The sequence below is a fragment of the Leuciscus leuciscus genome (assembly GCF_965113295.1).
Source record: "Leuciscus leuciscus genome assembly, chromosome: 3".
In the NCBI taxonomy this organism is placed as follows: Eukaryota; Metazoa; Chordata; class Actinopteri; order Cypriniformes; family Leuciscidae; genus Leuciscus; species Leuciscus leuciscus.
This window is the reverse complement of record NC_138727.1, coordinates 11,741,025-11,766,740: the sequence shown is the minus strand read 5'-3', so window position 1 is coordinate 11,766,740 and position 25,716 is coordinate 11,741,025. Positions and strand designations below refer to the sequence as shown.

Here is a 25,716-nt window from a genome sequence, read left to right as displayed (position 1 = left end):
TAAGAGACACAAAACTAGCACAGAAATCAGTTAATCATACAGTTTAACAATCATTGTGCAACATTACTAGACCAGCCAGATATGAGTTTTCCAGAAAGCTGTGTATTCAAAAATCATTTATCTAGTTAATCAGTTGTTCCCTTTCTGTTCGGTCACGTTCGACGTAGTCACGCTTAGGGAGCCTGTCATCTTCGAGTATTGATAAAACGAGTCAATGCACACATTGGTCTTCAATCGGTCTTCATGTCGACGTCTCTGAAGAGTGTTGTTATATTACAACGTGTTGGTGCTTCTTCAAGGAAGTCTCTCCCGGTGCTGGTGATTCTACAGCGCGAGTGCAGCGGTGGTCGCGAGCCTTCTGAGCTCTCAACTGCTGTTTTAACAGCATCACATTTCTGTGTTTGTGTTTGTTTGTCTGACGGCAGGTTGAGGGCGAAGGAAGTGAGTGCTTCACTGGTACAGGCTGCACCATCCCTCTCAGTGTTGCTGCGATCATTCCCCAGTGTGCTCCGGCACTGGTGAGAGTTTTTCATTTCCTGAAAGAGCAACACGGGTGCGTTTGCGTCTTTTTCAAGATGCCATTCCACCCGTGCGTTTCTGGATGCGGTCGTTCCCTGTCCCCCTCTGACGGTCACGTTAGTTGCATCACGTGTTTGGGTTTAAAGCATGCTGATGCAGTTTTTTTGGATAGTTCATGTTCTCATTGCGAACTGCTTGCTTGCCTCTATGAAGAAGGTAGGGGACCTGCACGCATTTTCAGTCAACAAATCGTGCCTGGAATTCGGGCCGGCCAACTCTCACGGTATCCTGAGACCCCAGCCTGGATACATGCCCAAGGTTCCTACCTCTCCCTTAAGACGGGACCAGGTGGTGAGCCTGCAAGCCTAAGCCCTGTCCTCCTGTTTCTGCCTCAATAATGCGGGGGGTCAGGAGGCTTTTGTCTAGGCACTGGAAGGTAGCAGCACTAGTGCCGTTTTAATGGGGATCCCAATCAGTCGGTACGTCCGACTAAGTAGAACGTGACCAAAATGAACATCTCGGTTACGGATGTAACCCTCGTTCCCTGAAGGAGGGAACGGAGACGTAGTCCCGTCGCCACTATTGCTGGACCACTGCTGACTCCAGGCTCCGCTCGGCTCCTCAGCTACTAACAATTGGTGCGTGCATCCACTTCTGTTTTTATACCCGCGCTGCGAGGCGGAGCGTGGATGCAAAGCTCGCACGGCAATGTGTGCATTGGCTCGTTTTATCAACACTCGAAGATGACAGGCTCCCTAAGCGTGATCCCAATCAGTCGGTACGTCCGACTACATCTCCGTTCCCTCCTTCAGGGAGTGAGGGTTACGTAACCGAGACGTTACAAAGGCTTTGGTCTTTCTAGTGTTTTTCCTTAAATTCTCTGTTTCATCTGAAACTTCATTTCCTGAAGTTCTTGCATTATCCTGTTTTAATTTTTTGCTAATAGCACATTTTCTATTATTAATACAGTGCTTGCTTGGAAAACACTGGATTGAAATCTCTCATATTTCTTCTACTTCACAGTAATCTCCATCTGGTGTTATGTAGATAATTTCAGCCTTGTGTTTTATGTATTTTTGGTTTTTGTAAACTTTCTTGGCTTTTTAACAAACTAAAATTACTTTTTCAAATCTCTTGACTTGCACAGATTAGAGCTTTCTGCACTGGCATTGCTCTTTGGATACGTGGCCTTTGACCCGACTGCCTTTAGCTGCTAATGTTTACTTCCTTGCAAGCGCCGTTATTTCCTTCAAGAAATGCAAATGTGGTTCTTTAGTCATTCTTTATTCAGGTACTCAGAATATATGTGGATGTAAGTCCAAACATATCTCTCTCTCTCTTGCTCTCTCGCTTATTCTCTGTATAAATGAGGTCCACCCAGGTGTTCATTAAGGTTTGATCGATTCATCTCTGGCTAAGCTCATATCATATTTCGCTCAGAAGGTGCTCCTGATGAGCGGCATTATTGAATAGTGTAGATGTGGATGAGGAGCAGCAGGAGCCTTTTCTGCTCACAGTACAGCATAATGAATGATGTGATATTGCTTTATAAATATGTGCATAGCCTAGCTGTGCTAGCTGATGTGGAATTCTGTGTAACAAACCAATGAGTTTCTGTCAATAATCTTGTGGTGGAGAGGAAAACGGGGTCGGATTTGTTTGACTCATACTCATTTGGAATTGTAGCATTAAATGATGAAGGCATCAATCCTTGCCATAGGGCATTTGTGGTTGTGTTCTCTTTCGTTTAGGTTTGTCACATGTCTGTGTTCTGGTATGTCTCATGATGGTGACTAGTTAGACAATTATCAGTAAGTTGAGGTCTGGTTTTGTTGCTGGAGGTCATCACATCGTGTGTGTGTGTGTGTGTGTGTGTGTGTGTGTGTGTGTGTGTGTGTGTGTGTGTGTGTGTACAGTGCTGAGTACATATTACTTACAAATTGTAGGTAGTAACGTAATCCATTACATTACACTTATAAGGTCATATAATCTGACTAGGATTACTTTTGACCTATCACACTGATTTGAATATGATAATCTTGTACCATATTGATATAAAAATACAACGAGAAGAAAAAAAATATTCCATTCTTTGTTGTTGTCCCAGTTCTGTTTCGTTTATTTGTGTTTTGGTGTAATTCTCCTTGTGCTCATTTGCCTGTGTTCTAGTTAGTTTCCTTGATTGTTAAATAATCCTGTGCCTGTTTCTGTTCTGGTTAATTCGATCTCCCTGTGTATTTAAATCCTTAGTTTCCTTAGTTCTTAGTTCTGATATCATCTGTTATGCATGGTTGTGTTTATTTTGATGGTCCCTTTTGAACGTGCTGTTGACTATAAATAACTTTGCAACTATATGTCAACTAACTTTCATTAGAGTATTAGTAGACAGTTTGCTTAATATCTGCTAACTCTTTATTGTGATGGTCCTCCAACAGACACTCTACTGACTATAACTTAATCTAACCCTAACCCTACCAATCTATTAATACTTAACTAACACGCTAATGAGAGTTAGTAGACATGTAGGTGCAACGTTACTTATAGTCAACAGAATGTGTTAAAGGAACCATCAAAATAAAGTGAAACCGTGATCTCCTGTTACCTGTTAGATTTAAGAAAGACTGTTTTTATATTCTCCAATTGTCGTGCGCTTTATTGCAACCACTCTACCGTGACAGTTATTAACATGATGTGCATTAAATATTACATTATGCCAGACTGAGGTTTGTGATAGAACTTGCAGGGGGTTTGTGAGTTTAACGAAAAGCTATAAAAAAAATTAAATAAAAAAACGATACAAATAAAACACTTTTTTTTTTTGTTTACCTGCATGTCATATGTCCATTAACCGACATCAGAGAGCCATGAACTTGTATTATTATTATTATTATTATTGACTAAATATTATTATTGACCTAACTTATTAACTTAAAATCTCAGAGTATACTTTAAATAAATATTTTAGGTTTTAAATAAATAGGTTCAGCTGACAAAAAAAGTTGGGGAATCCCTGCATTGCAAGTAAATATGAAATTAATTTGGACAAAAAGACAAAAGCCTTCCAAAGACAGTAATACTCTACATGGTTAAATGACTCACTGGGTGATAATTCAAATAATAATTCATGTGTTTGTCAGGAGTTGATTAGATATTAGTTTCAATGTTGAGAAAATACTCAGTTTTCAGTGATAGACTCATGATTTTCCTATTAGCTTTGCATATTCAATCCTGAAACATCCATCCATCCATCCATCCATCCATCCATCCATCCATCCATCCATTGTGATTTATTCCAAAGAACACTGAAACTGTGTGATGCTACCTGAATTTGCTCAGTCATTTATAAAGAAAAAAAAGAAAAAAAAGTAATATTAGTAATAGTAATATCACTGGTCTGAATATTGAGGGTACATGAACCAATCCTGGGTTGAATTTTTGTGTGTTTTTTTCCCCCTCTAATTGCTCAATTTTCTTTTAAATGAAATAAAAAGATGTCACAGATGTCTGCTGAGTATGACCATTTTACTAGGGGTACCATTGGCCTATGAAATATTTCAGAAAGTGGGGGAGAGGGAGGGGAATAGGACATTATACAGCCCAAATCTTCTCTCCTTCACATTCCTCCCCCTATCCTTCCATCACATGCTTTCACAGTGAAGATAGTCTTTCTGGTTAGTGGTATGTCTCGTGACGAACTCCAGAATGAAAGGAGATAAGAAGAGCTCGACCTCCTACAATCACTTACTTGTTGGTATGATCTTCTCCAGCTCTGACAGTGTCTGTGTGGAGCAGTCGGGCCCAGAGGAGAGGGCAGGTTGGCTGATAACATGTCTTTGTCTGTGGTCATTCAGTGTTTCGCTGATATCTCTTGACCTCGTTTTTATCTGGATGCTGTGCCTGTCTGACATTTCATGGTTCCGACCCCCTCTTTAACCCCCCATCCCCCCAGCTGCCGTGTGACGTGAGAGAAAGCAGACATCTTATTCTTGGTATTTGGAGAATTTTGAAAACGAACTCTGTTTACACTGATCACCATCACATACTCAAAATCATGTGCAGAGACCACTAATAGCCAGAACCTCAAACAACACAGGCATGTCCTGAAAGATATTTCAAGAAAGGCCATTTCACGCTCTCTAAACTATTTAAATCACTAGAATATTTAATTGATAAATATAAATTGTGCTTTATAATTTAAATAAGGAACATTAAATAAGTGTAACATTTTATTTCAAAAGATAGCTATACTTATCTATGCTATAGTTTCATTTTTTTATGTATTAATTTACTTATTTATTCCCTTGCATACCTCAGTATACACAATTTAATAAATTGTGCCTACATATTTTTTTGTTTGTTTGTTTGTTTGTTTGTTTGTTTACTTTGTTTACAAAACTAAAAAAAAAAAATATTTTTTAAAAGGCGGATAACCTATAATCGGGTCTGTTTTTTTTTCTGTATTCATTCTATTCCATTTTTTTATTTTTTTATGTCTATTCTACTTGAATATATTTTAAAAACGTAATTCATTCAAGTGATGGCATAGCTGGTCTCCAGTCTTCAGTGTCACATGATCCTTCAGAAATCATTCTAATATGCTGATTTGGCAATCAAGAAACATTTTATATTATTATTATTATTATCATCATCATCGTGGAAAACAATTGTGCTGCCTATTTTTTTTCTTTTTTTGATTCATATTTTATATTTCAAATAAAGAGATTTATTTTTCAAATAAATACTTTTCTTCTGAACTTTCTAGTCATCAAAGAATCTTGTAAAAATGTATCAACCTTCCCACAAAAATATTTAGCAGCAAAAACTTTTTTCAGCATTGATGATAATATAAGAAATGTTTCGTGAGCAGCAAATCAGCATATTAGAATGATTTCTGAAGGATCATGTGACACTGAAGAGTGAAGTAATGATGCTGAAAATTCAGCTTTTCCATCACAGGAATAAATAAGATTTTAATATAAACGCTATATATATATTAATTAAAATAAACATTTAGTCAAGTAAAATTAACAACCACAACTAGAAAAAAATAAACTTCCTAAATTATTCAAGATAACCCTCACAGGGATGCTGGTCTAAATGGAGACCTCATTTTTACTTAAAAGGCTTCACGCTGTTATTGTGAGGACTCATTGTGTCCATTTTGTGCAAGTGATAATTTCTATCATATTTGTCCTGGTAGTAAAAGGAGAGCTTGATGTTTTTCTGTTGCTTATTATTCATGCGGGAGTTTTCAATTCAAAGCCTTGTTTTTACATGCTGATTTTACCCATGACACAAAACTGGGTGTTTTTTGTTTTTTTCTCTCTCTTTTCTAATGGCCAATCAGGAACACTGGGGAAAAGGCCAGAGAAGTTTAATGTTCAAAACAGCTCTCTAATCACAGTCAGTGTGGCAGGACTGAATAAACATCCGCAATCAAAGTCTTTCATACTCGTGCTTATCATTTCGGGCCAAGAAGTAAAAGATGTTCTGAATTGCTTTGAATGAAACTATGAAGCCTGTGAGCTAATATGTGTTATATATAGAGAGAGGAGACCGGGTGTTGTCACAAAAGACTGTTTCTCAGTTAGTTTTGAGTCGAAAGTCTAATCATAAAAGTAAATATGGTTTTGTTCTCCTTCAACAAGTTAGTTGTCACATTTATATTGGGGCAAATTCTTTTATATATTGTATTTGTATACAAAATAGGAAAAAAAAGAAAAGAAATTGTATTTTGTGTTTCATCACTGGTTTTACAGATTAAATTGTAGAGATCCCATGGATATTTGTGAATTGTGTATTTTTGCATGAGCAATAACCTTGTGAATGATTTTGTGGTTAAGACACAGATTTGACAACTAGTCCCGGTCTCAACTATATATTGTGTGTAATCTGCTATGGATGTGTTTGAGAGAGACTTATGTCAAATGACTACAGCATATCAAATAATTATGCACTTACAGACAGAGAGGCCACACAATTTGAAGCCCCAATTTTAATGCAAGTCTTTTCAGCACTTTGTATTTGTTTATGGCAATATGGTGTTTAGGAAACTATCCAATGGGCTACACAGGTTCAGAAAAAAGTATATTATATATATATACGTTTATATATATATATAGATTTATAGTTATTTGAAGCTTTAAAAGAGAACAGTACACACTTGCACACGTGAAGATAACCACAATGTCAGATGAAGTATATCCGTAGGCCAATGAGAGGACAGAATCGTCTTTTTTTCTTTCTTTTTTTTTTACTTTTTCCATTTTTTTTTGTGTCCCCCGCATCCACGCTTTTTCTAAAGATAGTAACTTCAGAAGAACACTTGACCACACTGATTAAGAAGAAAAAAATAAACGACTATAGAAAACAGTCAAGTCTAAAACGGATAGTTGAGTTTATAATGCACATAGTTTGGGCTGCTCTTTGTACAGTACGTTTGTACAAGTGTGTGTGTGTGCGTGTGTGTGTCTGCGTGTGTGTGTTTGTGTGTGTGTGTCGAAACGGGTAAAGGGCTCAGACAGTTGGTATAGTTTACAGTGGACTGTAAACAGAGACACATTGATCACAGAGCGGAGAGAGTGAGGAAACACCCGTGTCCATTGATCATCCATTTTTCTCCTTTTGTCTCTCCATCACTCCTAATCCCCTTTTTGAGCTCTCTCCCTCTGTTCTTCCCTCTTCTCATCCAGCTTTTCGGAGGAGATTTGGCGAGGTTTCTCAGTCCTGCTGAGACTTCTCAGGGTCCTTGCGTCATCGGATCGCATCCGATTTAATCTGTTTCAGACGTCCGACAGAGCTGGGAACGACCGGATAGGCCGTGATTGAGTTCAGTAAAAAAAAGAAACGGAGGAAAATTTAAAAAAGAAACCCTTGATGCTTTTGGCCGGCTGCGTTACTGTGCAAACTCACGCTTTTTCAGGAATGTCCACACGGAAGGTGCTAGGAAATCCTTTTGCGTGCTATAGGGCAAAGAACAGGCAGAGAACATATGGATCGTTAAAATCATGTTCTTACTAATCCTCAAATTTATTTCCCAGATTGAGTCTGATCTCACAAGGAAAAGTATTGCTGTTGCCATGTTTATTCATGCACTACTAAAACATCGCTCTTTTTTCAGATAATTACTTAAATCTATCTTTAGATCTTGCATTTGAGTGAGAACTGTATACATTATCTTTGTGTGAATGTTAAATTCGTTTTCTGTGAAATGTACTGTATGAAGATTGAGCTTAAACGTAGAATCCTGACATAAAATAGCTAAAAAATAAAGTTGAGATACAGTATAAAATCAAGTTATTAAATATAGCACATCAAATCCATTTTGTATAGCATTTAAAATGTGACTGATAATTTACAGTAACTTTAACACTTGTTACAATAAATGTAATTAAAACAACTGCAATTAAACATATTTGTTAAATGTAATTGTAATACAATTATACACGCACAGTCATTGTGCATGTAAAATTTTATTAAAATGTTGTTTTAATTTATATAAAAAAAAATTTTTTTAATAATTGTATATATTAAAATACAATCAAATCAAATTAAAAGCAACTAAGTAGCCAAGGCGTTACAGAACCTTCTGAAACACATTTCTAGAGCGACATTTTGGCGGTGCGCTGATATAAACAAGTGTTGTGACGTTTTCTTGTGAGTGTTGCCCAAAATTCCCAAGAATAAAAAATAAAAATAAACAGTTATGCAAATAGGATAGAGGCGGGGCTTGTGGATATAAGGTCCATCATATCCACAGTCGGCATGATTTTGCCAAAAAAGACATGTTCCTGGATCCAGGAACAACATTCCTGACCAAAAAGATAGTCCTAACCCTATCCCTTCCCCTAAACCTAACCCTACACATAACTTATCCCTAAAATCAGAGGGAAATGCTAGGTGAATAAGAATAGTGTAGAAGCCCCTAACCCTTGTTGTAAGCCTAAACTTGACATTAACTATAAACCTATCCCTCAAATCTGATTGGTTGATTGGAATGTTGTTCCTGGATCAACATCTTTGCGATGTTGTACTTGGTGAAATCACATTCACCCATATCCACATGTCTGAAAGGATACAAGCACATGCATGCACACTTAGTCTCCGCCCACAGGAGAACACACAGTGTACACTTGCCCTTGCTTTAGTGCAGTAGTAGCAGTACTGCATTAAAACAGGTGTAACAAATTGCTGGATGTTTCAGCGACTGTGAGCGTTTACACTAGTACAGTTTGCATGCTATAATCAGAGGCGAGGAGGCAGGGCGATTTGACTGTCGCAAGTGTGATTACAGTAGAGCTGTGGCATATGGTGATTACAACAGACATGGATACAGTGCATGATGAGAGAGACAGGTACTTAATGTAGGATTTTGTTGGATGTATATGAAAGCTGGGAAATAACCGCTTCCATTCCATATGCCATGCTGTGCATTTCTGTTTATTATGACATAAAATGGAAATGTGATAAATCATGATTATAGGAGATGCAGAAGCGTGTGATGAGATACAGGCATGTTTTATAGACATACCATGTGTCTAACGTGATTATGATGAAGATAGATTTCAGCTTAAGGAAAAGTCACAGCACAAAAGTATGTGTTATGTAGGTTTGGATGACAAATTAGTTGCAAATCCAGCATTGATTAGCCAAATTTGTAATAAGATGTTTTCACCAGTGTCTTCAGAGGCTTTGGGTGGGAGAATTTAGAGGGCAGGGGAAGGACAAAATGTTGAACACAACTCCACGATTTCACTCAAAAAAAAATCCTTTATTGATATGTCCATATATTATACATTTTTTTATAATTTTTTTTTGATCATTTTGCTTTTGAAGGAAAGGGGAAAACAAATTGGAAAGTGAGAGAGAATAGGTCAAGAAAGGGTGTTTTGAGAAATGGGATTACATTTTTTACATTATTTTTTTTTTAAGAAATATAAATAGTTCTATACAAAGAGAGCCATGGGTTAGAATTGGAACAGATGATGGCAGTGGATCAGATCTGGGGGGTTCAGAAATCGTACGTTTTGAGCGAGTACTCACACAGATAGTTGGGTTTGTAAGGCGCTCGGGCGCTTGGTAAGAGTGTGTGTAGCTCGTGGCGTGTGAGCGTGCCGTGGTGTGACTTGTCTTTGCCGAACGTAGAGAATGATCTATCATCGGCCCGATTGCACGCATCGTCCGGAACCACGCTCTCCTGTACCTCAGTGTCCGGCACCGCGTCCATTCCGGGGACGTGCAGGTTGCTACGGTAATCGGCGCCCTGGCGACTGTCGCCAGGCATGAAGGAGGGCATCCAGCAACGGTCGGAGTGACCCAGAGCCTTGCACTCTTCAGTGCAGTTGGAGAAAAGATCAGCTCCTGAGGAAGACAGAGGATAGATGAGTAAATGTCAGCTTCATTCTAGTCAAACGTAATGTAGACTAGAATAAATAGAGTAATGTTACTATATTTACTATAATGAATATTCTCATTCCATCAGGGGTGTTTCCTCCGTGCAGGCAAAGGAGGCAATGCCTCCTCAATAAAATAGGGTGAGAAAATATTCCATATTACAAAAATAAAACAACACATATTTTTCAAAATGTGACATTAAAAAAAATGTATCGCTTGCTTTTTTTAAAGTAACACTGTCCAACAGTGCACCAGCAGGTAAAGTTACAGCGGATGGCCACGTCGTTCTGAGAGGATGCAATGCCTCAATCGCTCTATGATTGGATGTGATTGGTTATAATTGGCTATGATTGGTTCACGCCATAAATTCCGCCTTTTGTTTTCGTGCATGTTCGCAAATCATTCTGAATGAACAAAATGAAGGCGTTAATGGGACGACTAATTAAAAAGTAAGTAAACAGCTCACTCACTTAGATATCACCACTTTATGTCAAAATCAAACTTGAAATGGCCTGAAAACATGATGACTGTGGGGTTTTCAGTGAGCAATCAGTTTGGTGAAATTAACACCAGTTTGGTGTTTGATCCCAAAATATGTTGATTATTAAAAAGAACTGCTGAATATCAGTTCACAAATAAAATAATATTGTTTAAATTGGTACTGCCGTAAGTTATTATTCTGTTATTTTTATTATTAAATGTAAAAATGCTTAAAACACTAACTTGATGAGATTTATTCTTGGTTTTAATAAATAGAACATTAATTACATTATTAATTAAGGTTAAGGTAATGTTTATTTAACCAGGCAAATGTGACAACATTAAGTGTAAATGGGGACATATATTTACATTTGATTAATTAAAAAAAAAAAAACTGAACTTTGCCTCCTCATTTCTGAACACCACTGCACGCCGCTGATATATACTATATATGTGTGTCTGGGTGTCTGTGCGTGTGTGAGCGGCAATGTACTTGTGCTCGCGTTCCGAGATCAATTTAACAAAAAATCTGTTTTGTGGAGTCTACATTTTTCTTCACTCTGAGACAATGTAACAATCCAATGTCAACAGAAACACAAAGGCAAAATTACTATGAATTATCCAGAGCGTGGAGTCTGAAATTATTCATATTTGAATGAAGATGATTATTTAACCAGACAGATTGCGAGCTTTTTACTCGTTTTATAATCAGCTGCAGTCATTGTCAGGCTTCAGCAAAGCACAGTAATTGACTGGAAGACGGCCCACTGAAAGAAGGATAGTTATATACACAAAGCAGTGAACTCTCCAGCCTTTTGTTTCTCCATGTCTGCCTCTCCATGTCCCTCCCACCAAGCGATATTAAACGAGTCTGCTGTGATGTTTTCATGCTCTTTTCATGCTATTAATTTCATCGTGTCTCTCATCGGCCGGTCTCTCAAGTCCTTCACACAAACACTATAGGCAACGCAAGCAAAACTAACAACACTGGGAGAAACCGTCCTCCAAACACACAAGCTCAGACGTACACGCTCTTGCTTTCTGACTAATGACTACACAGAGCGTGATAATTAGCCGGTTTCAGAGGAAAAGAACGAGAGGAGAGCTTGAAAGGGAAATAAATGAAAGAGAAGGGCAGAGAGCAGTGTGGCGTCACACTGAACTCTAATAAAGGCCTCTGGATACAACCCCTACATGAGGGTCAGTGTTTCAAGGAGCGTAAAGACCGGTTCAGAATTAGGAAGAAGAATATGACTGCATGAATAAAGAAATCAGTCATGGCTTAGTGGTTATCTCATGACAATTTATAACTATTTTAGGTTTTGTTGAATTGATGACTAATTCTTGTGAATTTGTGTGATCTCATTCGTACTCCTTTGTATGATCTGCTTACGCCCCACATACAGTTATGTTTAGGGGTGGACCTTCATGCTTACATGCTTCTAAAAATCATGCGTTTTCATACAGTTCATATCGTACAAATTCATACAAAATCACCACCTTATAAATTGAGCTTTGGCACTCATGAGGACACCAAATTGTCATTAGCAAATTGTCATTTCCCACTGATTGTTGGGGTAGTTAATGGTTAGGTATCTTAACTGTGGGTTCTAATCAACAGACTAGGACCACCACTAAAATGTGTGCTTAGCTTGTTATTAAGGTTAGGGATTTGGAAGTTTGAACTAGGAGAAAAGGTAAGAATAGTAATCAGGGTTAAGCCTTGTTTACATTGACGCATTCAGCCTGGTGTGAACCATCACAGATACACGTGCAAATCAGCGTTTATACTTCATGCGCACTGCATTGCACGATTCTCTGCTAAAGTGCATTATTTTTATTCATGAACACGTAACAGGCAATTTCACAGTGCAGACGGAAACATGGTGCTTTTAAAATTATTTGCAGTCATTCTCTGCCTCAAGAAGTCCAACATAGGTCCATATTCTTATAACCTTTCCTCAAGTTCGGATTGCAACATACAAAAATTGCAAGCACCGTGATGTCACTGTTGGTCTTTTTTTTTTACTTGATAATACTAAAATATTCCAGGAGTAAAATCACAGTCAAGATGAGCAGCATAATATGGCATTGCATGATCAATTATGCAGCACCTACATGGCCTGTCTTAATATATTACATGAAATATTAAACCCCTATTTTTTTATTAAAGATGGAAATCTTATTAGTTCTTTCATCACAATTAAATAAGGCATTACTATGTATGTCACTAGGTTCTCTGAACTAATGTCTAATGGTAGTAGTTTTTTATTTTTTATTTTTAATACTGCTTATATTTTTCTGCTAAAATCTCAATGCTATGTGAGCTTCCGGTATGTCATATTTCTAAAAAGTGTTGAGCTTAACAAATTATATTACAATCTATTATATTCTATATTATTAAGTATAGTAAGCATAACATTCTATATTAAACATTTTGGTCATGAGATCAAGAAGCTTTAAATACCTTAGTGTAAAGGTGGATCACATCAATGTTGCTTTATCCTGTCATGTGATACTTCCTCAAGACTTACATGTCTTCCAGAAAATGACAAAATTACAGAAATCATTGTTATAAATCATTTTAAAAGATTTGTTTTTTAAATAATATATCAAAAGTAACATGCATGAGTGTGTAAGCTAACTCTCAGTCCCTCACTCAGCAATGGCTAACTTTAAATCCTGTTGCGTAGTAAATTTATCATTTATAAAAGTGTCTGAATCACGAGTTTATTCATTTTGTAAAGGTTACAGAGTTCCATAAGAGGAATGACATATATAAGAGTGAAAGAGAGGGAGCAGATACAGTACTGTTAAAAGAGTGATGCACCAAGGTCAGATTCAAACAAGTACAACATGTGACGTGAAGGGGAAAAAAAGGAGAGAATGAAAGAGTCTGTAGGCTGATATAAGGAAATTTGAGACACAGGTAAAGACAAAGGCCCACAGAAAAGGAGAGGGAGGCGGTGGATGCATGTCAGGCCAAACTCTAATCTCTAATTCCTTGTGGCAGAAGCTTTTCTGAGTGAGATCAAAAGACAAATCTGTGCTGCTGATAAACCTGACCATACTATAAGTGTATGTGTGTGTTGATGCTTAAATGAATACACAGGGGAATAATGTTTTATTAGTATAGAGCTATTGTAATGATTTGCATAAGTGACCAGGAAAACATGTTATTAGTGTGGCTTTGGGACCTGCAGGTATATGCATAAAAGGCTGTAGATTAAATGCACTGACCCAGAATACTGTGCTTATTAGAATCCCTATAGGTGACTTTGGTAGTTGATGAAGCATTATTGTGTGATCAGAGTGTCTGGTTATGTTGTGCTCAGTGAAATCAGCTTGCTTGTAATGCCTTTTTCATTTACTGGACGGCACAGAAAACTCAAGATACCCAAGATAATTGCAGCTGGATTGTGCGTATAAAGATACATTCTTATAAAGAGGATTTTCTCAGAGATGCCATTGAAGAACCATTTTTGGTACCTCAAAGAACCATTTAGACGACAGTTTATATTTAAAAAATATAAAGAAACTTTTTCCATTATTTTTAGGAGTGCAGGCATAAACATTCACTTGTGAAAGACGTGATACACTTCTACCTGCTTTTTATTGCTCATATGTTGCTCTTTTAAAGCTCAGGGTACAACAAAGTATATACTAAGCATCAAATCATTTAGTCTCAGATCTGCTAAATAAGTAAGAATAAAATAAAGATACATTGGTTCATCTTGAAATCTTTGTTTTTTGAATGCAGACTTTGGTGTCTAAGCAGTTTTTGACATTGCTGAGATCTCTTCTGAAACTCTAGAGGAGACGTGAGATTACTCGCGTATTTGTCTCAGGGGAGATCTGAGAAGCTTAAGCAAAAGTCTACATTTTCTCTATCATTGCTGTCAAGGATAAGTAAAGTTAAAAAGATTTCTTATGTGATTCTTCTTCCCTACGTGCTACTCAGGGCTTCTAATCTTACAGACTCAACATCTGAATCCACACTCAGCTCACATTTCTGCTCAGATGTGTTGTGAAATCCATAGATCACTTCCACAAGCTGTCCACTTTGTTATTTCACTATTATATCAGGGTGATATATATGGACAGAGATATGCGGGTGTACACAGAGGCATAAATCTTGTTAAAGCAGGGATCCAAGGCCATTGTGACATCATCAATATTAAGTACACCGTTAAACCTGACTACATACAATCAAACTCAATGTAATTAGAACAGCGGTCTCTAAATAGCCCCAACCGAGCAAGCAGACAGAAGCTCACAGCATGAGTTTCACATCGATATCACAGTCACATGCAGAGACTCGTGTAGAACATGTAGGACTTGATGCCGTCTCATTCGATTGAGGTCTGCTTTTGTATGTGAAAACAACCTTTGAATAACACAGAAAACTAGAATATCATGTCCTGAAAGCAATACTAGTGCTTGCAAAGCAGAAAAGTTATAGTCAAGTCATCTTTATTTCTATAGTGCTTTATAAAAAGCAGATTGTTTCAAAGCAGCTTCCAAAAAACCAAAACCAAAAACTAAAATAATGATCAATAATGCAAAATTCTGCTATAAAGTAGCTATAAAGCAGACAATAGTGTCGTTGTTCAGCTCAAGTCAGGTCAGTGTTGATTCAGTTTAAGTTAATTAATCATGAAGTTAAATTTTCCTATAAGAAGCTATACAGGCTTTCTCCATCTCTTGTAAGATAGCAATCATGATGATAAGTGTTTTCATTAATTATTAGTTGTTAATAGGTGTGCAACGGATCGCAGTTGAGCCGTGATCCATACGGACCAGGCCCCACGGTTCGGCACGCATGTGATTCGCGGATTAACTGCTAAGTTTAACCATCATTAAGTTAAAGTTGATCATTTGGACGTGTTTTGTCTTGCCAGTTTACACATTCAATAGATTTAAAACGCGAAAGAAGAGGCGAAAATCGGGGCTCGCGTGCTATTATCTGAGGAACTAGACTCAGTAATAGTGTTAATGTTTTATGAATTTAACTAATACGAATTTATGTGATTTTGTGGTAGAATAATATCCTTTACTGTAGACTTTAATCATCCGATCCTAGTCATCAGAACAGGACCCACATTTTGGTGGAGATTGTGGGGTGAAGGAGGACATGCAAACGTTGGCACATTGAAGCAACAAATTATATGGGATTTTTTAAGTTTTAAATATTGTTACAATTATTTACACAGAAAATATGTGATTTCATATATTGATTTGGGCAGGATTGGGATCTCTGTAGCTTTAACTTTTATTTACAACACATTACAATTAGCACATAATATATCTAAATCATTATTAAAGGTACAGCGAAATTTAGTTATGGTATTAGAGGCTCAGAAAAATGAAGAGAAACAATGTGAAAAAGTAATATACCACAATCACATATGTTCCTATAGAAAAAGGATTAAAATTCTCAGAGGACCCTGAGTTCACTTAAAAACAACAATGGCTGTGGAAGAAAAACAGACATTTTCAATTTGGACGGGATTAAAGTCACAAAGTATGTCTGTGAATCACAAAATTACTATCCTCAGGGAAAACAAGTCCAATTCAAATGAGGATTAAGGTTGAAATTATCTAGAAAACAAAGTTTGAATGCAGTCATTAAATGGTTCAATCTGAGTTAAATGCTGAAATTTGGGCTGATAGTTCAGCTTTGGATAAAAAGAACATGACAATGTGGCATCTATTATGCATTGCAAGCGGTAGACCTCAAGGATTTTATGATTTTTTAGCCGTCAAGAGAAATTTGAGCTGTCAGAATAATTGTGTTTAAAACCTAAAAGCGATATGATTCAGCAAATTGCATAATTTCTATTGTTCTGCAATACAATACATCCTCATACTGACAATATGTAGCATGTTGTATGCTATAGTTTAACACCTGCACTTATAATACATTTATAAAGAAAGAAAAATATCTACATGATTTTCCATGAAATCCTATAATTGCAGACCTGTATTCGATTAGACATTAGATATCCTCAGTGCATCTGGGAGCTTTATTAACAACAATGATCTGAGTAGATGCTGGACTCTGGGGTTGCAGACTTCCAGAGAAAAAAGGGATGATGCGTTGAGTAAAAACACAATGACTAACTAAGCTGTTCTCTATCAGGAAGCGCTCTGCATCCCACTGTGTGCGTTATTTTCGTCTCTTTCCGCTTCTCTTGCATTTTCTCTTCTGGAGACCTCATCACATCTTTTATCAATGGTGTGCAAAAGCATCAGAATGAAAAGGAAAAACACTGCCAAAGCCCTGCTGAGCAGTATTTCCCTTCAGAACACCTGTCGTCGGGCTGACCAAAGACCTGAGCTCACATGCTGAGGACAAGCATTTTTGCTAGGGTTGGGAGGAAACTTATGGTAATTTTGTTTTGAAGAACAAGAGTGAAAGTAATGACGATTTGCTGAACATCGGGCTGGGCTTTCACTCAAAATCAGCTAGCTGCCTTAAGAAATGACCTATATAGTCACTACTGTCTTGGGGAGTGATTAACTAGCGATGCTACTAACTTAACTGCATTTTTCAGTAATGTGTGTATCAAAGTTGTGTATCTTTTCCAGTAACAAGCTTTTCTAAAAAGTGGTGATGTAAAACACTGCATCACTGCTTTTTGTCACATTGTATTGAACACAGAACTTCATACTGAGCGAGCTGAGGCAATAATCCAAACAATAAACAGCTGTTCGGATGGTTCATGTATACAAATCATTTTTTTCTTAAAGTTGTTGCATATAACTTTTTTTTCTTCATAGCAAAACATGTTAAATGTCATGTCGTTTGGACTGTATTTCATAATGTACACTGTTTTGCATTGTAACTGTACTTTGAATTTAGTGTATAATGTCTTACTTTATATTGAGATGTTTATTGTATAAATTGCTGAATACATTATATTATCTAATATATGTTTAAAAAGATATTGCTTCCTGATATATCCTCAGTTTATTTAGCTACCTTTTGTTTGTAGCTTGTAGCAAAGCGTACTATTTCAAGGTAGCATGACTGTAGTAGAACTTAAATTATGAATAGCTTGAAGCTTGGCGAGCTACAGTTTCAAAGTTATTCCCCCAGCATTGACTTTCACCATAGCTACAATTATTTGCTTGTGTGTGTGAGTGTGTGTGTGTGCGTGCAGAGCAAATGGAGTTGCTCTGATTGGGAAATGATAGCATTAAATTACAGCGACAGGAGTGATTTGATTAACGTCATCACCACACATCCCTCATTTATAGATAATCATCAATCTATCGCTCACTCATGTTAATCTAATTGTGCAATTTGTCACGCCTCTGTCTCTTTGCAAACAAATGCAGATGTAACAGTCTAAATCGTGTAAAGGGCCATTTTCTGACCTCAGCTCCTCTAGCTTGACACTCATGCTCGTTTGAGAGACCCAAAGGCCATTTAAATAGATTGAAAGATATACTTTAAAGTACCAGGCTTTTCTAATCTCATAAGAATTGATTATAAATACAATTTCAATTTCATCCTCCTTTAAATGTTACATTACTTACATCAATGCATACAGCTTTTATTCTATTTTTCATGTGTTTTGAAGAGATTAAATGAACCCCAAACAGAAACAGATACCGGTCACTTTTTTTTTTTTTTTTTGTGCATGTATACATAGTGTGTGGTAGAACAGAAAGATAAAATTCGGCCAGACAATACCATCTTAAAAATAAATGTTCCAAGGGTGATTTGCGCAGTGATGCCAAAGAAGAACTATTCTGGGTTCCCCAAAGAACCTTGTACAATTAAAGGAACCTTTTTTTTTTCACTCTAAATAACCTTTTTGTGCAATGGAAAGGTTCCATGGATGTTAAAGTTTCTTCATGGAACCATAGATTGCAACAAATAACCTTGATTTTTAAGAGTGTGATGTCTATAATGTAATGTTTAAGTGTTTAATGAGGTAAAATGTACATTAAAAAAAATTGAAAATAAGATAGGTAATTTTGGGGGGAAATTACTATTATTATTTGGTAACACTTTACATGAGCAATACATTTCTTACAGTAAAAATCAATCTTTGTTATTTAATACATTTTAAAAAATGTTAGCTAATAAAAAACAACTATTCACTGTTAGCTCATGTCCATTAAATACTAACAGATATAACTTTTAATGTTAAAAAATATGTTAATAATTTGATGTATTACTAAATGTTGACATTAAGTCAATAAATCAGTTCAAGTCAATATAAGATCATTAAATGCATTAGAAGTTCCATTGTTAATTCATGTTAGCTAATATAGTTAACTGCAAACAAATGGAACTTTATTGTAATGTGTAACCTATTATTTTTATATTTACATTATTGGGATCTAAGGGACCCTAAACATAAGAGCATTACAGTCAATTTCAACAGAACATGAGGGTTAAAACGCTTCTTTCTCTTTCCTTTCTATCTTTTGGCTGGGCTTCTCTTAATTTAGACTAATATCTCCAAATTGACGCTGTAAGAACAAACGGAGGCGAGGTAGGGATGTGTGAAGGAGATAGCGTGTGTGTGTGTGTGTGTGTGTGTGTGTGTGTGTGTGTGTGTGTGTGTGTGTGTGTGTGTGTGTGTGTGTAAGTGGTTGTTAATGCAGTGGTGCTACCCCTGTCAGTGTCCCAGGCCTTCATCTTAACCTTGCTGTGATAATTGGCTATGCGGAGACAGGCACTGAAATGGGAGTGCTGAAACTACGAGCTTGCCAACACACACCCAGAGGAGAGCAGGGAAGGAAAGGACACACACACACAAATCTTCTCATTTTACCTATTTGATGCTCTAATAAGTTTTCAAAAAAAAATCTCAGTCCCTCTGCCTCTTTCCATTCCTCCTTCTGTGATTTTTCCCCCCAGAAAGGATTATATCAAAGGCCTTTCTACAGTAAAGTTCCTTCAAACTGTAGTCACCTAAAATGCGAAACCATGCTCATTTCCAAAATTTGTATTCCATTGTGTGCAGCGCATACGTAATATCTGGCAACCCGTCATCTAACTGTTTGCCAAACCAAAGGCTGAATGTCATGATTCTTTGGAGAGAAAGGTCAAAGCTTTATCCAGTCGAAGCCGTAAGGCTCCACCTTGATCAATAAACCAGCAGAAATGAAATATAGAACATGAAAGTCAAACAGCTCATCAAATTGAATATAAAGAAAGAATAAACAAAATAAAATAAAATTAATCTCCAACAAACTATTGCCATTTCACCGTGCTCGACTCAAACGTTTTTGGCATTTGATATGAATGGAAAAATAATTGTGTTTGGGGGTGTGCGGGTGGGGTGGTGGGTAGCTGTTTGGGTTTGTTACCGTGGAAGCTTTCAAATACTCATTAAATGCTTCAGAAAGCCTGTTCATCAGACAAGTCAGACTCGTTCGTGGCATTGACTGAAATCCATTTAGCTTTGTTGACAGATGTATAATTTCCATGCAATCCCTATATTGATCCACTGTTGGAATCGGTTAAAGGCTTGTCGCGTTGTTTTCAAAGCCACAATGAGAGCAATTTCCCAATGTCTATGTTTCTCCTCGGCATTCATTCCCCAGGGGCCTTTAACCCATCTATGCTTATTTCAGGTGGACAGTAGGAGAGAAACTCGTAATCAACTCACCTGCTGTGTGGCCCCGGTTGGTGGCATCATGGTCGCTGTCTCCCTGCTCGCTATCTCCATGCCCGCTGTCTTTAGAACTGACGATATCTGCCTCTTGAAACGCTGAACTATAAGGGAATTTTCATTGTTTAGTAGACATTTGGTAATTGGAGCTTTGTACTGCATTTTCCCATTAGAAGTATTGATTGTTTTGGTTATTTAACACTTTTGGCACAGTTTTACATTTTAGACTGCTGATTAAATTCGATATCAAATTCTGAATCAGACTTGTGCTGTGTAGTTTGAAACATTAGGATGACACATTCGACATTGAGTAAAATCTTGGGATTTTGGCTAGGGCCACATCATTTATACTGCTCTTGCTTTATATCAGTGTGTCTGTACCTATTTAACCATATTTTTGGGCACAAATTGTACCCAGAAGTTAGCTTAATTTGACGAAACCTCCTTTTGGGGACATAATATTATTACAATAATAATAATCATCTTTTTTCTTTTTCTTTTTGGAACATTCTAAAAATGTAGAAAGATTTCTGTTAGGGAGTGGGTTTGGTTTAGGTCATAGTATTTATAACTGGTTGTATATAAAAATAATAGAAGCCTATGCAATGTTCCCATTTAGATAGCTTGAACTTCTAAGGTCTGTCTTTCTCTCTCTCTCTCTCTGTGTGTGTGTGTGTGTGTGTGTGTGTGTGTGTGTGTGTGTGTGTGTGTGTGTGTGTGTGTGTGTGTGTGTGTGTGTGTGTGTGTGTGTGTGTGTGTGTGTGTGTGTGTGTGTAGCCTTCATTATGGGGACAAAATTTCCCCACAAAGATGCCAATATCCGAAATCCTCGTCCATTTTTTAGACATGTTTGGTCCCCATGAGGAAAACATCTTATAAATCATACTAATGATTTTTGAAAATGTAAAAATTCAGAAAGTTAGTGTAAGGGGATATAATACGTGACCCTGGACCACAAAACCAGTCTTATGGGTTTTTGGGGGTTTTTTGTATTGAATAAATAAGCTTTCCATTGATGTATTGTTTGTTAGGATAGGACAATATTTGGCCGAGATACAACTATTTGAAAATCTGGAATCTGAGGGTGCAAAAAAATCGAAACATTGAGAAAATCGCCTTTAAAGTTGTCCATTTATGTTCGCGATTGTGCTGCATTCACTCACAAAAATACATTTTTTATATATTTAAGGTGGAAATTTACTAAATATCTTCATGGATTATGATCTTTACTTAATATCCTAATGATTTTTGGCATAAAAGAAAAATCGATAATTTTGACCCATACAATGTATTGTTGGCCATTGCCACAAATATACCCGTGCGACTTATGACTGGTTTTGTGATACAGTTTTTGTACAGTATAAAAATTATTATGTATATGGAAAGTCTCTCTCTGTGTGTGTGTGTGTGTGTGTGTGTGTGTGTGTGTGTGTACAGTGCATGTGAGCAATCATCTCACCTGTTAACACGACGGGGTCTATCCACCAAGTAGCTGAGCTCAGTTCTCTGGTGCTTGGTCTATAAGACATAAACAATAACAATAATTGAGTATCACATTCTAAGTATGACATTCTACATTTATCATTAAAACACTGGTCAGGCCTCTGTTCTGCTCTGTCCATGCACTAGAGCACCTCAACCATAGAACCGCCTTTGTTCCACTGATACCCAGCGACTGTGTGCTTTGCATACTTAAACCCTTGTCCAATACACTCCCCCCTCCCTACTCAGTCTTGACTCCAGAGGGCTACACCCTTTCAGAGAATGCCAGGGGATAGTAAAGTATACCTTGTTGGATGGCGGGGGCTCACTTAAGATAAAATGGCTTGTCTCAGAGGCAAAAAGCAAAGATGCTAGAATGAATGTGATAGGAGTTTGTAACCACCCACAATTCACCCAGAATTCACTTTCCCCATATATTCCAAGTATTGGTCAATCATATAGTATTTTCATTGATCTTTTCTGAAATGTTTACATTAAGGATTCCCTCCAGTCTTGAATATGTGTTTACATCCTTGTATATGACAGACCCTAAAGTGCTGTAGTGTAATTAAAGGATCTGAGAAAAGCACTACAGCTCTGAGCTACCTTTAAAAGCACTATGTGAGTCATAAGCAAGCAGATGATTACAATCTGACATTACTAACAGAGGAAGCTGAAAGATCACGACTGAATAGACTTTAAGGTGCATATATGTAGAGATAAATTTGGTGCACTGTTTCCATCCACTGAACTTGTCACAATGAATTATATAATTTTTACTCAATAAATAGCAATAAATGGTAACACTTAATATATATATATATATATATATATATATATATATATATATATATATATATATATATATATATATAATGATACTTAACACATTAGCAGTTCATTTGAATTCTTACTGTATATGAATGTATGAAAATATATTAAGTAATAAAATCAAAGATAGTTTCTCGACATGAACATGTTAATTATGTAAGTTAATATGGTAATGAGATGCTATTGATGTAAGCATTTCATACCGAATTCACATAAAGCGTTGCCCGTATAAGTAATAAAATGTGTTCTCACCTCGCTCGATAAAATGCTCCCGTTAGAGATGATATCTGGTTGCTGATCCGCGTATCCGGCAACGATTGCCCCGCACGGGTTGTGCTCTGTGTCTGTGCTCCGGGATGGACTGCACGGTTTGAGAAACATCAGGTCGGTTTTGGCAGACTCCGGTGTCAGGCACACCTGGTAGCAGTAGTTCTGATTCTGGTGGTGCGAGCCGAAGCTGCCCGACTCTTCCACTGGCACCTGTGCGGTACTGGCTACATTAGTGCTCTGAACGAGCATGATGTCCGATTTACTGAGCTTCTTCTTGCGCCCGCGCGCTTGGCGACTGCAGCACTGACAGCACGAGTCTCCGGCCATGCACGTGTAGATGTTCAGTTTCTTTTCCTTCTGACAGCGCACCGCCAGCACGATCATGGCGAGGAGGAAGATGAAGGACACAGAGCCGAGAGCGATGATGAGGATGAGTGTGAGGTCCAGCGAGCCCTCTTTGGACTTCACTGACCCCCGGTCGCCGCTCCGGCCCTCCACGCTGTCCACGAGCACAACGTTGATGCTCGCGGAGGACGAGAGCGGCGGCTGGCCGTGATCGCGGACCTCGATCAACAGGTCGTACGGGTGCGGCGGGTCCCGTTTGCTGGATACCCGGCGCGCGGTACGCAGCTCGCCGGTTCTCCAGTCCATCCGGAACATCCCGAGCTCGTTTCCCCGGAGGATGCTGTACGACAGGCGCGCGTTCTCACCATCATCAGCATCCGTTGCAACAATACGGGTCACCAGGTATCCCGGCTCGGCTGAGCGGGGCAAATGTTCCCTCGCGGTGCCGTTTTTGCCCAAAGGTGCAATTACAGACGGGGTATTGTCATTCTGGTCCACTATGATTACATTAACGGTGGCGTTGGCAGTTAACTCGGGCGCACCGGAGTCCTTGGCGTGCACCATGAAACTGAAATCTTTTATTTGCTCGTAATCAAAAGAGCGCAGAGCGTACAAGTAGCCGTTCTCAGAGTTGATTGACACGTAGGTTAAGATGGACATTCCCTGTATTTCGCACTCCAATATGGAGTAGGTGATATGGGCGTTCTGTCCAACATCTGGATCCACGGCGCTCACCGCGTAAATGTAAGCGCCCGGGACGTTATTCTCGGTCACGTACACGTCGTAAACCGTCTGCATGAATCTAGGCGCATTGTCGTTTTCGTCCGAAACGTGCACTTTGATGGACTTGCTTGTGGAGAGAGAGGGCACCCCCTTGTCTTTGGCGACCACCGTGAGCGTGTACGACTCCGCTTTCTCGCGGTCCAGCGGACCGTCCGTAACGATCGTGTAATAGTTTTTGAAAGACGACTTGAGTTTGAACGGAACCTCACCGTGCAGCTCGCAGGACATCTGTCCGTTCTCGCCGGAGTCCCGGTCAGTGACGCTTAGCAGAGCGATCACCGTGCCCGGGGCAGCCTGCTCGCTTACCGACTCCGTTACCGTGCTGAAACTAATCTCTGGCGTGTTGTCGTTCACGTCGATGAGTTTGACCAGAACTTTGCAGTGCGCGGGCACGGCGTTCGGCCCCATGTCTTTCGCCTGCACGTAGATCTGATGCGTGCTGCTCTCCTCGTAATCCACCTCGCCGGTCACTTCAATCCTCCCGGTGCGCGAGTCGATGTTAAACAGATCCCGAATACGCGGCGGATTGTGACTACTTAGAGAGTAAACAATCTCTCCGTTCTGGCCCTCGTCCATATCGGTGGCATTGAGCTGAATAACGAGCGTGCCAACTGGAGAGTTCTCGCGCAAGCTCACAGAGTAAACGGATTGATCGAACGTGGGCGCGTTGTCGTTTGAGTCCAGTACTTTAACCACTAGCAGTGCGGTGCCGGTCCTCTGCGGCTGCCCTCCGTCCACGGCGGTGAGTACGTACCTGTGCACCGCCTGCTGCTCTCGGTCCAAGGGTTTATCCAACACGAGCTCCGCGAACCGGTTGCCGTCGCCCTGCGTCTGTACGTCCAAATAAAAGTAGTTGTTGGTGGTGATGGCGTATGTGTTCAAGGCATTAGTCCCCACATCAGGGTCGAAGGCGTTCTCCACCGGGAAGCGGGTGCCCGGTGTGGCGCTCTCGGTGATCTCCACGGTGATGTCCGTCTCTGGGAAACTCGGCGGATTGTCGTTAATATCCATGACCTCGATCTCGACGCGGAACAGCTCGAGTGGGTTCTCCAAAAACACTTCGAGGTGCAGAAAGCACGGGACGGTCTGGCGACATATCTCCTCTCGGTCGATGCGCTCGTTCACCACCAGCGCTCCGTTCTCTAAGTTGACCTCCAGGTACGGCGTGCGCGAGCTAGGCACGGTCTGGAAACGGCGCGCGGAAAGTTTGGTGATGTCCAGCCCCAGATCTTCGGCGATATTTCCCACAACCGTCCCGCGCTCCTGCTCCTCCGGTACCGAGAAGTGCAGCTGCGATAACCCTCCATCCAAGATCGAGAAAAAGAGAAATATCAAAATCATCTCCAAACAACAAGTGCACTCCTCTTTATCCCCTCGCTCTGTCTTGACTCCTTTTCTTCTCCAGTCACAGCTTAGGAATTACCCATCGCTTTGGTCTAAGAAAACATTTGCACTGTGCAATTTCCCAAATGAACATGAAAGCTCCTGTTTTGTACGGTGTCAGCCTGAAACCATGTCGCCATATGCGCAAGATCTATAGCCATTTGATAATGCTGTCTCAAGGAGAGCAGAATTTAGTAGTCCGTGCGTCACAGAAAGACATTGCAGAACCTACAGATAGCCCGATCCTTAATACTGAGAAGCAAAACCTTAGCAAAACTCTTTTGCTTAATAAGTATATAGATCAATTTAAAAATAAAATCCTGAAGGCGACCTATTGCAGACAAATAACACTTTTCTATATGCTATAGTTGTCTAATGGTTCTTAATAACTGCGGGATGCTTAGAAATCCGTAGGTCCCCTCTTCTCGAGTTCTGCAAGGAGAGTGAGCATCAGTGCGTTGTTTTGCGCAGAGCTCTTGCCACCAGCAGCCAATGGACGCTCCGGACTGCCAGCGCTGCGTCACCTGATTCGACCGTGGGAATGTCAATCACACGCGCCCTCCCTCCTCAGTGCGCCCTTACATCCCCACTC

At 39.0% G+C, this 25,716-nt stretch overlaps 2 protein-coding genes across 4 annotated transcripts in view; one reads left to right on the top strand and one right to left on the bottom strand.

Annotated features, from left to right (window-relative positions):
* LOC309495895 (uncharacterized protein) overlaps positions 1–25,716 on the top strand; it is a 95,502-nt gene that overhangs the window by 11,808 nt on the left and 57,978 nt on the right. The window lies entirely within an intron of this gene.
* On the bottom strand, positions 6,497–25,554 carry pcdh10a (protocadherin 10a). 3 transcript variants are annotated; one of them, XM_082165750.1, is made up of 5 exons: positions 22,596–25,554; positions 21,490–21,548; positions 20,028–20,134; positions 9,562–9,879; positions 6,497–7,481 (listed from the first exon to the last, which is right to left on the bottom strand). In XM_082165750.1, the coding sequence occupies exons 1-5, from the start codon at positions 25,080–25,082 to the stop codon at positions 7,462–7,464; spliced, it is 2,991 nt and encodes a 996-aa protein (XP_082021876.1). In that variant the 5' UTR covers positions 25,083–25,554; the 3' UTR covers positions 6,497–7,461. The 3 variants fall into 3 exon arrangements, with proteins under 3 accessions (XP_082021876.1, XP_082021877.1, XP_082021875.1); XM_082165751.1 differs by having other exon boundaries at positions 9,722–9,879; XM_082165749.1 differs by lacking the exon at positions 6,497–7,481 and having other exon boundaries at positions 8,313–9,879.